This window comes from Papaver somniferum, unplaced genomic scaffold (genome assembly GCF_003573695.1).
Source record: "Papaver somniferum cultivar HN1 unplaced genomic scaffold, ASM357369v1 unplaced-scaffold_29, whole genome shotgun sequence".
Lineage (NCBI taxonomy): Eukaryota > Viridiplantae > Streptophyta > Magnoliopsida > Ranunculales > Papaveraceae > Papaver > Papaver somniferum.
In genome coordinates, this window is record NW_020639929.1 from 476,720 (window position 1) to 489,092 (window position 12,373).

General features: G+C 36.5%; 3 protein-coding genes across 3 annotated transcripts; 1 reads left to right on the forward strand and 2 right to left on the reverse strand.

The window, feature by feature from the left end:
* Positions 1-4,230: 4,230 nt before the first annotated feature.
* Positions 4,231-7,285, reverse strand: LOC113341466 (GTP-binding protein BRASSINAZOLE INSENSITIVE PALE GREEN 2, chloroplastic-like). The gene is made up of 3 exons (XM_026586341.1): positions 6,041-7,285; positions 5,163-5,330; positions 4,231-5,079 (listed from the first exon to the last, which is right to left on the reverse strand). Exons 1-3 carry the CDS (start codon positions 7,244-7,246, stop codon positions 4,741-4,743), a joined length of 1,713 nt encoding a protein of 570 aa, XP_026442126.1. The 5' UTR covers positions 7,247-7,285; the 3' UTR covers positions 4,231-4,740.
* Positions 7,286-7,660: 375 nt separating this feature from the next.
* Positions 7,661-9,792, reverse strand: LOC113341344 (zinc finger BED domain-containing protein RICESLEEPER 2-like). The gene is made up of 3 exons (XM_026586254.1): positions 9,745-9,792; positions 9,194-9,433; positions 7,661-9,088 (listed from the first exon to the last, which is right to left on the reverse strand). Exons 1-3 carry the CDS (start codon positions 9,790-9,792, stop codon positions 7,661-7,663), a joined length of 1,716 nt encoding a protein of 571 aa, XP_026442039.1.
* A 1,303-nt stretch (positions 9,793-11,095) lies between these two features.
* LOC113341346 (agamous-like MADS-box protein AGL61) lies at positions 11,096-11,716 on the forward strand. Its single transcript, XM_026586255.1, has one exon. It carries the CDS (start codon positions 11,096-11,098, stop codon positions 11,714-11,716), a length of 621 nt encoding a protein of 206 aa, XP_026442040.1.
* Positions 11,717-12,373: the final 657 nt, after the last annotated feature.

Here is a 12,373-nt window from a genome sequence, read left to right on the forward strand (position 1 = left end):
TCTGCCAGTCCTCACATAACTCCCATATTTAAACGACAGAATCTCGTATACTTATCTAAGATATTATCCTCCATGATTTATGGAAATTTGTTTTTATTTTCCAATTACAACTCACATACTAGACCTGTTTTTCCGAAATAGGGTATCTCCAAACGAAAATTCAAGATAATCTCCAAGAAAATTTAAACAAAATTCTCCAGATAAACCTTCGTAGTTTCAAACAAATTCTTCCCGTCAAAATTCTTTAGATGAAGATGGTGTGACCTTATCCACGATGGGGCCCCTGGCACTTGGGTGCCATTAGTAATCTTATGGGAGCCTCAACACTTTTTCGATACAATTTTTCGCAAAGTTTATTTCCCAAAAACATTTATAAACACTAAAACACCATAATAAGTACAAAATTGAGCACTAGAAAAATAGAGAATTGAGACAAATCAGACACAAAAATTTGTCCATCATTAGTCAATCAAATCAATAATTGAAAACTAAAATAACAATACGATTCTAGTTTCCCACAAACGGTATTTCTAGAGATTCTTGATCCCACAAAAGACTTTAAACTAGTGGACGTAAGAGATAACGCCTAATTAGCTAGGTTACTCTCCTCTCAGCAATAGTATTACAACTATTACGATTAGTCGGCCACCACTTTGACTACAAAATGAAATACGAGTGCCAGTATAAGTTTGCAAGAAGAACAAACTTTACTATTTATTTACCAAGGTAGATTCAACACCTAGGAATTTCCATAACCGAAAATATCAAAAGATTAAACACCAATTTTCGGTTTGTCTAATTCTAGCTAATATCCAAATAATAATCGAAACCCCTAACGGATGGCAACTCAATATTAGAAAACATACAAGTATATTTTACTAATATATCTTCCAGAGATATGTTTTACTTACTGGGAAAATAAAACACATAAATTCGAAAACCATAATTAAAAGGTTCTCAAATATTTAGGTTTGGGATCTCACCTTGATTATCAAGTAATATCTTTGAATAATAAAAGATAATATTCTAGCATGTCTTTAAATTACCCTTTATGTCGACAACTTGGAATTTCCTAAATATCAACTCATATTCCGATATTCACACAAACTTTAGTGTATACGAAAACCGAAAATAAGAAATTGTTATTAGAACCGATCTTGCAAGAGATCCCAATAGGGATCGGTCCTGGTATAGATCCCCAAGGAAGGGATCGGTCATTCCAAAGATATCCAATGAGAATCGGTACTGCTAAAGATCCCCAATAGGAATCGGACCACCAATTTCATTGATTCCTTTCTACTACGAAATAAGTTTCACAAGTTTACTTCCTTAAACTCATGTAATAAAATATAGGTTTTCTAGGCATGGAATCAACCTAAAGTTCATTACACAATCTTGTAACAAGTTACAAAGATAATGTCCATTTTCCAATTACTAAATTCAAAAGATAGATGTTATACTTCGTAATCCAATATACCAAAGTTGTGATACAACTTGTATTCTTCTTTGAGATGATGTGGTTGTCAACATATCAATAATAATTCTTTTACTCTGCAGAAATCTATAAATAAGTAGTGAGGTAAGTCGAGTTCAAGTCCACATGGAGGATGTGAGTTTTAAGTTATTATTTCCAATACATTGTTGTTGTTATTGAAAGACATCAAGATTGCAAAGATTGTAACTCAAATTATGAGTTGGAATTGACTAGAGCTCATTTGCCACTACCGAACAAGATATTATTAATCATACAAGTTCTACCTTCAATAAATTTCGATTGTTAACAACTTTTAGACAAATTATAAGCTCAACTAATCTTCGGATTCCTTAAATCACCGCATAGAAAGTTTCTAGCGGATTGTAATCAAATGAACCACCTAAAATAAGATCTCTAAGTGTAATTCAATCAATTGATATATTTGCGAAATCATGTTTCTCCTAGCCACATGCTTGTAAGTTAGACACGTTATACTAGGGTTATCTTTTACACAATATTGTATACCAAATCCTGAGTACTCTAACAATTACGTATTAAAGTTCTCTATACTAGAATTAGAGTTGCATACAAGATACCTAATTGCACGCTTAGATAGCAAGCATACTTCTCATGGTCATATGAACAATAAAAGATAATCACCAAGAGATATTTATCGAAAGAATAACTTGCATAAATTGATTAATAAAACATGACCGGATTTTTGAAATCCTCCTCAATCAATAAGGAAATTAGATACTCATAGTTTTCATAGTAAACAAAATAACAAGTATAAGTAAACAAAATCTCAGAGCTAAAGAAAACTCTGAATTCAGGTCCACGGCTGGATGCAAAGAAGTTCAGGGAGAAAGTTCAGATTTCTGTGTTGTTCTTCTCTTTCAGGAATTTCCGCGAACAGGTTGCAAGCGTCGGTCTGGTTGAAAAGAAGTAAGTTTGTTCTGATTCTGTGCCTCATTTTATAACTTTTCTTCTCCTGCAAAGTCGTGTCAGAGTCAAAAACTAATTGGGGACAACTAATATCAATCAAAGGGAAACAAAAAGTACAACACACCTTCATATTTCGAAGTAAAGTATGTTGACATCGTATTTTCAGATCATCTCTCTGATATCTAAAATGAAAACACTGTGCTACTGGTTTCAATATTAGTGATTTAATTGATTAGTTGGCCTTCTTTTGGCCTCAATACTCTCATAGCATGTCAAGTTAATGTTTTAACCTTTTAGTCAGGCAGAGATAGCTGTGATCATTCTCTCTATGTTTTATCGTTCAGAAATTGGGTGAGTTTCAAACTCAGGCAACACAGACGATTTTACCACTGAATTTGCTTGGTTATTACACTGCTTAATATATTCTGATTGGATAGCAGACTCATGTGATGATTCAGTTATTGAGGTAATGACGACGAAGTGTTGGTTTATTTGGAAGGAAAGATGTTTGAGGATCTTCCAAAATAAATCTAATACTAGTTTACAGACTTCCTTGGCTATTCAACAACATCTAAACTACTGGTCTCTACCTACAAATACTCTGCAAAACTTAGACATTGATGGTACTTATAGGATTAATAATGCACAAGACACTGATAGACATTCAAAAGACAGTCAAAAATGGAAAGCACCTCAAAAGGATCAGTTCAAACTAAATTTTGATACTTCATGGTAAGACACTACTGTAAATGCAGGCTGTGGACTAATTCTTCGTAATGATTCAGGTATAGCTGTCTCAGCTAAATTTGCGAAAATCCTCAGAGCCAGTGCTGAAGAGGCAGAAACTTTAACTCTCTCGGAAGCAGCAAAGAGGGCAAAAGACATGAACTTTCGAAAACTTCTGGATTGAAGGGGATTTCCAGAGAATTATCCGTTTTTCCACAAGAAGTAGTAACACACTTCAATGGAGGAATCAGACAATTATCAATGAAGCCATAAAAATTCTAAAGACCTGTTCTAGTTTTTTGGGTTTCTTATTTAAGCATAGGAAAGGTAATAAAGTAGCAGATAGGTTGGCAAAGGAGGCAAGGAAATAGGGTTCTCATAAGCAACAATGGATCACAATGTCAAGCTATCTTTTTTCTTTACTTGTTTTAGATAGTCGGTCTCTACTTTCGATTCGGATACTTTTTGGGGATTCCCATATTTCATGAAATGCAACTGAAATAAGGACAACCAATAGAGATGTTATCTCTGTGTAATTCGAAACTCCTTTCTGTTTTTTATAAGATGTATGACTTTCAGAAAAAAAAAGAAAAAAAACCCACTGGATCTGCTTGGTTGCAGCATCCTATTGGAGGCATGTCACTTAAGGGCATCAATTATTTCAATTATTTTTTAGCTGTACATGGTCTCAGATTCGGATTGTGTTAGGTCTTCCTAGTTTGATCATCACATTAATGAGGTGAAACGGGTGATGTTCATGTTTTTTCTTTTTGATCGGGAAATCATTCGATGCTAGCGAGTTTCGTTCGAACTCATGTCACTGGTATCATATAACTTTACCACTGCACTACAGTGTGGCACCAGCCGTAATGTTCATGGGTTAAAATGTCTAACACTCTGATGACTCTTTGAGTCAGGGACATGGGCCTACACGATAAGTACATAGTCGAATTTCACAGTAATTATCCGGAAAGTTATTATCTGGAAAGAAAAGTTCCAACAAAAACCCAACTGAATTGACTACCCAAAGCCATTAACAGAACCACCATCACCACAACTTCTCAAGCCATTACCAGAACCGCCACTTGAACAAGATATAAATACAAATTAATAGAGATAGCATCACCACTTGATGCTATGATAGAGATCAATGGATTTTTTTTTAATCATCTGATTGTGCCGAGAGTACTTAATGATGGCTTACATTAGCTGATAACAACTACCACGAACAAATTACACCTGGTAAATCTCAGTTCCAAACTTAGGTACCTGCAATTTCATGTTTGATATTCTGAATCCTTGGGTTTTCTTAACAAGAAAAAATATCCTCATTTCTCTGCACCATATGTGGAATGACAAGATAGTAGAGCGAAACAAAACAATCAATCAGCTGGCTTTTCATAAATATACTTCGAATTCGATAAGGGTTCTCATTATCCGTGCCTAGTTTCTCATTTGAATACCAATATTTTTCTCAGTCGAACCATTCAGTGGCTTCCTTTCCCATTACTTCATTTTCATGCCAAGGGTCCAGCTTTAGGTGAAATTTGAAACCAGCCGGGGACTCTCATTTCAGATAAACTTACAACCTTTAATCAGCAAGAACTTGTATCTGCAGCATTATCTGGTAACAGTGATGAATCAAAACGAGTTTCTTTCCTCTGCATTTGCTTCTTCAGCTTTTTGCATTCTATAAATCCTGGCACTTGAAAGTAGTTTGATCTTTGTGGGATAAGTGAGTTCCGTAATGTGACATCAATGGCATCGTAAGTCCAAACTCCTAAGCGGGCTTCCCCTTTTAGTCCCACTGCAAACCAACCAACACCAGAAACTGAGACGTCCATGGAGCTTACATCCCAACTGTTGCCCGATACACAAAATTCGCTTCGCACCCAGTTTCCAAGTTCCTTGACTCTTTTCACATCGACAGGTGGCTACAAAGATAAACGAATACCAAGGCTCAGACTCAACAACCCTTGAACACTGATTATTTTTGTGATTTTAAAGACAATTATACCTGTAACTCATGACCAACATGGCGTTCGAGCATAGTCTCAACATGCTTTGGTTTTCCCATATGCAAAGGAAGGTGGGGAGAAGCCCAGACAGTCACGTAAACTGTATCGAGAGATGTTTCTTCTACAGTCAGTCTCATTAGGCCAGCAATATGAACAGTATAACCAGCCTGCCAATTTGTCATAATCATACTAACATCAAACACAGTATCAAGATATTAAAAGGACCACAGAATTAGATTATGCCGACCATTATCAGATATTATAGCATGTGCACAGGTTTACACTGAGGCTAATCATCACATCCACCTTTGCTGAATCTGTAATAACACACAAAACCTACATGATGCCTTCTTAATTCTTGTCAGGCTATCACTAACAGAAAGAAACCCGAGTGCTAAATAACACAGAGTTTGAAAAGTGATACAGAGGTTCCTATCTCCCACAATAGTATCTTAGACATAGGATTTTCTCCAATCTAACAAAATACTCGAAACATCTAAAACAGACATGAGAGGAAAAGGGTCGTATTCGAGAAGATAAAGGTAGGACAACAACCTATCAGTTAACTTCAAGGCTCTCAAAGTTGGCGTAACTATTGCATACATAAATGTTCTTCACTTAGATTCAACAATAAACATTTCATTCCGTTGAATGAATAAAAATGGAAATTCTGTTTCTGCAATTATTGCTGAGCTGCGCAGTAAGACAACGTGTTAACTCCCTGAAATATCAACAACTAAATTACCAAATCCATATAAATCTTTTAAGACAACAAATTACCATTTCAGTAGGTGTACAAAGTATCATAATCTTTTACGCAAAATTGCATAACTCACAACAAACTCAACATCTCAAATCAATATAGTAATCTACTAACCTTGATTCTGTAAGTTCTTGGTTTCAACTTCTTCCTTATCTGCACCAATTTCTGTTCTTCCCACGTCAATCTTGTCGTAAGCTGGTGAGGATGCAGAAGTCCTGGAGTATCAAACAATTTCGCTTCACCAGGAAGAACACCCTCGACCCTAATAATCCCCAAAGTAGTCCCAGGCACAGGAGCTTCAGTTAATTCAGTAGCTTCCCCTCCACTAGCATGTCTACTTATCGAATTAATCAACGTTGATTTCCCTGAATTCTGTGCTCCAACAGCCCAAACATTTCCTATAGCACCAGCCAGCTTACAAACATCATCCACAAGATGTTTCAAACCCCAACCTCTAACTGCACTAACCAAATGAACACTAGTAACATTATTAGCTCCCCCTTCACGCGCTCGCGTACGAACCCAATCCTCCAACCTCGTGGGCGATACACAAGGTGGAAGTAAATCAATTTTCGTCACTACAAGAACAACTCTAGGTACATTCCCCGTTTTCCCTTGTTTCCAATCTACTGAATTCTCCTCAATATCCGAAATCAATCTAGCAATTTTCCTAGGAAACGACCCATCGAAATCAACAGCATCAACAACCATTAAAACAATCGACTGTGCCCCACTTGTCGAAACCAATTTCCTACCAATTGTATGATCAAAATCAAAATCTGGTAACAATTTCTCCACCGCAGCATCATTCAATCTCCTGCGATAGCGTAACGAATGACATCTAGCACAAACACCCGGTTTCGAACCAAATTCAGTAGCTTCTTCGGGGTCATCAATTTCATCAAGGTTTCCCCTTTCCATAGAGTTTGAGATCTCACTTTCGTCAACACTGGGTTTTCTATCTAACTTCATTTTATAATCTGGGTTCTTCTCTGAGGGTTTCAGGAAGTAACCTGGTAATTTTGGGTCTAATCCTTGCATATGAACACCACAACCAGGGCAAACTAGATGATTTTGAGATGAATTCACATCGAAATTTCCTTCTCTTATGAATTTGAAACATGTTTGTGATTCAGAAGTGAAAAATCTAGGAAGATTTGAAGGAGATTGGTGTGGGTATTGGTTATAAGGGGCTGAATTAAAATTGGAAAGTAAGTGAGAGTTTAAAGATTGAAACTTGCTTACCTGAGAAGAAGAAGTGATGAAGGAGAGGCGAAACCCATGTTTGAATTTGGAAGCTGAGAGCTTTCGAGCTAACATTTCTGGGTTTTGATTTTTTCTCTCTCAGTGGTGATCAAAGGGTTTAGTGAGGGGTTTAGGTTTTTACAGGGGAAGGTTGATTGGAATATTAGAGGAGAGGTATGAAGCGGGCCCATTTGGCCTTTTCGTGCCTACGAGAGCCTGTTTGGCTTATTCGGGCCAACGTGGTTCTCGTTTCTCTCTCAAATAAGTCTCCAGCTCATTTTTTCCGTCATCATCAAAACTTTCCTCTTCTTCTCTTGCTCTCTCTGCCATAAGTGCGGCTGCAGCACAATCTCCTTCATCATCTGGTTCAGCGCCAACAGTATTACCACCACTATTATCTGTTACAACTGTTGAGTTTCCAACATTCATTTGGACATCCCAGTATTCTTCAAAAAGAGCCTTAAAGTCCCTCATTACAAGATCCATTAGTTATGTTCTCAAATAACCACCACCAATTCCTAACTGGCCAAGAAGAAACTTCAATCCTAATTCTTTATCTTGTGGATTCAATAATACAACAATAAACATAAGATTGTTCATCTTTTCATAACGTCCCCAATACTCGTTATATTTACTTTGCATTTTAAGACCCATGCTAGAAAGAAATGTATCTTTGTGATTTGACCATGTGTTTAAAGTTCGATGAATAACACTCACATGAAACAAGAATTCGTGTGCAGTAACATGAGTAGAAGCGGAGAACTTGACAGTAAAATCAAAAAATACCTTCAAAAACTTCGCGAAGGCTCTAGCATACGGCCAATCTGATGGGTATGGCGCGTGCAAAGGAGGTGTTGATGGGGCCTTATCAGAACTTGTTCTCTTGCGTTTCTTTCCTCTCTTTGCAGTAGCAATAACTTCTTCATCAGAACTTAAGTCTGCATCTTGGTTTTCATCCACATCCCAGTCAGGTTGGTTATCAACGGTGGAAGTACTAGAAGTAGAAGAAACTAAAGGAATTTTACTTTCAACAAAACAGAACTTCTTCTTGAATGCCTTGTCCTCATACTCTAACCTCTCAAAAGCTGGCTGATACTTCTCAGCTGAGTCTAACATAATAAATGTCGAATTCCAACGGGTGTCTACATCTAGGACCAAACCCTTCTTGCATTCAATCTTCTCGTAAGCGACACAATCCATAAATATTTTCAATCTTGCAGGAGAACCCATACAATACTTCACTACTGCCCTTATTCTCTTAATTGAGATGTCATACTCCTTCATTCCATGCTTTACAACAAGGGCAAGGACATGAGCAGCGCATCTCACTTGTAAGAAACCTTTCACTAAATCTGAATTCTTTCTGAGCACTTGGTTTTGCAGATATGTTATAGCTACATCGTTGGCAAAAACGTTATCTAAAGTTATAGTAAACACATTTTCGATCTCCCAATCTAACAAGCATGTTCCTATCATCCTACCAATAGTCTCACCGCTATGACCTACAATTTGGATGAAACTAATGATCTTCTTGTGCAACTTCCAGTTAGCATCTATCCAATGTGCTGTAATAACCATATATCCCAACTTCTGAAGTGATCTCCATGTGTCAGTGGTGAGGCAAACTCTGACTTTATTAACCTTGAAATAATTCTTCAATCTCTCTTTCTCGTACTCAAACAATTCCATAACATTTCTCCGTACAGTGATACGAGATGGTATCTTGAATCTACTCTTAAGTACCCTGCAAAATTCTCGGAAACCTTCCCCCTCAACTATTCTAAAAGGCTGCTCATCCACTATGATGAATATAATCAATGCTTTTCTACACGAATCCTGACAAAAAGTTACAAAAACTAACTTTTCATCTTCTCCCAGCCTAGCAGGTTCAAAAGAAAGAGTCGACTGACCAGAATCCTTAGGAATAAGATTCATACACTTTCTTAAATGGTTATTCAAGGAGCCGGTCCCATGTGTAGAAGAGTCAGCTTTCATTCTCTATTTACATTTCTTGCAAGTTACCATTATCGAAGGAGGAGGGTCCAGATCAACATGATCCCATACCCATGAAGTTTTCTTCCGCTTCTTAGAAGCTGGTGCAGTGCCAGTGATGGTACCAGCATCGGAAACATTGGCAGCTGGTGCAGATGGAGCTTCATCTGTAGTTGGTACTTTTCCAACTGAACTAACTTCTGTAGAAGCATTAGAAGATCTTGGAGGAGGATGTAGTGGTGGCAACAATGCATTTGAGTTAACGGAAGCCTGAATATAAACAAGGCAGAAACTTGTCTTAGTTCACTTATCAACAGGATGATGCGCGTTGCTTCTAAAAAGAAGTTAAAGAGGAGAACTAAGAGAAGTGTTTCATTAAAAAACAACGGTGAAGCATTTTGACCTGCACCAATCTGTTCTAAGTTCTTACCATGTATATATAAGTCACTAATCCTATACATCACAATCTTCCATTGCATAAAAGCTGAGTCACTAACAAAATGCCAATCAACAAACCAATATAGCTTAACCCAATAGAAAATATACTACTGTAAAGTTGAACTGATGATATAAAGACATACATAATAGAAGTAAATTGCAATACATAACTCACTAAGTGCCAGTACCATTTGGCAGACCATATAATTTATATACATCACTATTCACTATCACAAGCACAGTTGCAAAACAAAACAAGAAGGGTCACTAGGAAACCCAAGGGCCAAGGCTAGTGCTGTAATAAATAAACACAACAAATCTACTCAAGAGAAGTTACATAGGCCTAAGGAAATTTGGCAAACAAAAAACCAAACTACAGAAGTTTTCCTCACTGTTATTATGTTCTTTGTTATGTTACTGCTGCTATATTATTATGATTAGTTGTTATATAGCAAAATTGATAATCCAAATTTCACAAACTAATTATCAAAACCAGAATCAAACCCAAACTAGTTGAGAAATAGGAACTAACGGGTGTTGATTGTGAATCCTCCATGATTGAATCAAAGGGAACCTGCAAAATCAATTATGCAAAATTAATTTTAGTAAACCCTAGTTTTTAAAATTATAAATTATAAGCTTAAATAAGAAAAATTATCATCATCATCGAGTTGAAGTACCTTGAAATGATGAAAACATTCGACTTAGATAATCGATTTGGTTATGTGACAAGTGAGAAGATGTTTCTAAGTTTGAGAATTTCAGTACATCTGAAAACTGAGAAGATTGAGAAGAAGAAGAAAAATGAAGATTGAGAAGAAGAAGAAGAATAAGAAGAAATACGAAGAGAAGATTGGACTAGGGTGGTGGTTTTATTATGGCTGGAGATGGTGGTGGACTGGTGTAGAAAATGGCGAGGGTTTTTGCTTCTGGAGACTGTTTACGAAGAGGAGAAGAAGAAAAAGAAAATGTGTAGTGTAGGTTTAGAAATTAGGTTTAAAAGTGTGTTATAGACGTGGTAGATTAAATCTATCTGATTTTAATCAATGGTCTATATTTATCGGTTTCCCAATGGTTTTTGGTTCGGTTTTCAGGTCAAACCAAAACCAAACCAGTAATGTCGGTTTTTCAACTTTTTTTACCAAACCAATCCAAATCTAAATGGTTTGGTTCGGATTCTTGCTTATTAATCTGGTTCGGTCGGTTTCCAACGGTTAACCGACACCATGTTCAGCCCTAACTAGTACACACAAAACCGCCACAAAGAAAGTACTAATACAGTACAACCAAAACATGCCATTTATGCTTTTAAAGGTGCCATTTTTGAAAATTTAACCACGTAAAGTCCAACCAAACTATTGCCAAACATAGTAAAATCTCCCAAATTCTTTTGTCATAATTGAAATAATTTTTGGAAATTTATTGGCCAACACTGACATATATACACATCCATGCAATGCTCTAACTAAACTCAAACTCGTTTTGTCAGCAACTATGGTGATGATAATGAAGAACAAAAAGGAAAGAAAACCAAGTCAAGGTAGGAAAAAGATCCCAATACAAAAGATCGAAAGCGAATCAAACAGACAAGTCACTTTTTCAAAACGTCGCAATGGCTTGTTCAAAAAAGTATGTGAACTATGTGTATTGTGTGGTGCTGAAATTGCTGTTATCGTTTTCTCTCCGGCCGGAAAAGCTTACTCTTTTGGTAACCCACATGTCGATTCCACCATAAGTCGTTTCCTAAACTCACAAGGGAATAGTCATGTTAATAATCTTCAACTGGCGGTTCGACCAGCTGATATTCATCGACATGGATTTTCAGCGCATGAGCAACATCAGTATATGAAGGTTGTTAATCAACTAGATGTTGAGAAAAAGAAAGGAGCATTGGTAGAGAAATTGAAGAGGCTTAATAAGTTTTGGTGGGAAGTACCCATTGATGGGTTGAGTTTGAATGAATTAGAACAAATGAGATCAGCTATGGAAGAATTGAAGAAAACTGTCGCTGAAAGAATTGAGGAGTTGGTGATAAATGGAGCTGCTTCATCTACTTCTCCAAGGATAATGCCTACACCGTACTTGAACGTGAAACCAATTGGTATGAATTTATAAGCTTCTGGTGATACTGGCCAAACAGCAAAATGCAGTACTGTTACTAGTAGTATAACTGCTATTGTCCCTTTTGATAATAATAATAATCACTGATTTTTATAGGTTAATCTTTTCTTTTTTTTCGATTTAGGGTGATTGGTTTACACTGTTCTGCGCAATTGAAAATTCAAGTTATAAATTAAAAAATTTCTATATTTGTTTCATGCACTTCTTTTTTATGATGAGAAGGCAAGAAAGCGTGATTTAGAACAGTTTTGAGCTGAAGTTGTTTTTTGTCCTTGATGGCATATGGTAGCATTTTTTGAAAGTCGTGAGCGCCCCTGTAATAAAACTTGTGCTTGACCATGCATAAGTGAATCCTACTTATATCTAGAGTGCTGTTTTCGCAGGTTTTACCTAGTATTTTCACTGACTTTTCGTCTCACTACTTGTATCTCTCAATCATTCTAATGACCAAAAATCAAGTTTTCAATTAGGACGATAAGTGAATCCTAATTTGTATTTACAATCTCTTCCAACCAAAATTATGTTTGAGATGTTGGAGTAAACAAACAAGAAATAAAAATTAAAAGGACATTTTGGAAAACTAAGAAATTGTACCTTATTTTCCGGTTACCAGCACTGAATTCTCGATAGCGTGTTTACCTTATGGAATTG

Bases quoted from the DNA above. Each gene is read 5' to 3' on its own strand.
- LOC113341466 (XM_026586341.1), bottom strand. From the start codon at position 7,246: ATGTTAGCTCGAAAGCTCTCAGCTTCCAAATTCAAACATGGGTTTCGC. The intron at 5,331-6,040 runs GTTAGTAGATTA...ACAAATTGGCAG, and splicing joins CAAGAACTTACAGAATCAAG to GCTGGTTATACTGTTCATAT. The intron at 5,080-5,162 runs GTATAATTGTCT...TTATCTTTGTAG, and splicing joins ATGTTGGTCATGAGTTACAG to CCACCTGTCGATGTGAAAAG.
- LOC113341346 (XM_026586255.1), top strand. From the start codon at position 11,096: ATGGTGATGATAATGAAGAACAAAAAGGAAAGAAAACCAAGTCAAGGT.
- LOC113341344 (XM_026586254.1), bottom strand. From the start codon at position 9,792: ATGGTACTGGCACTTAGTGAGTTATGTATTGCAATTTACTTCTATTAT. The intron at 9,434-9,744 runs GTATGTCTTTAT...GTTTATATTCAG, and splicing joins TTGCAATTTACTTCTATTAT to GCTTCCGTTAACTCAAATGC. The intron at 9,089-9,193 runs GTAACTTGCAAG...CTTATTCCTAAG, and splicing joins ACCCTCCTCCTTCGATAATG to GATTCTGGTCAGTCGACTCT.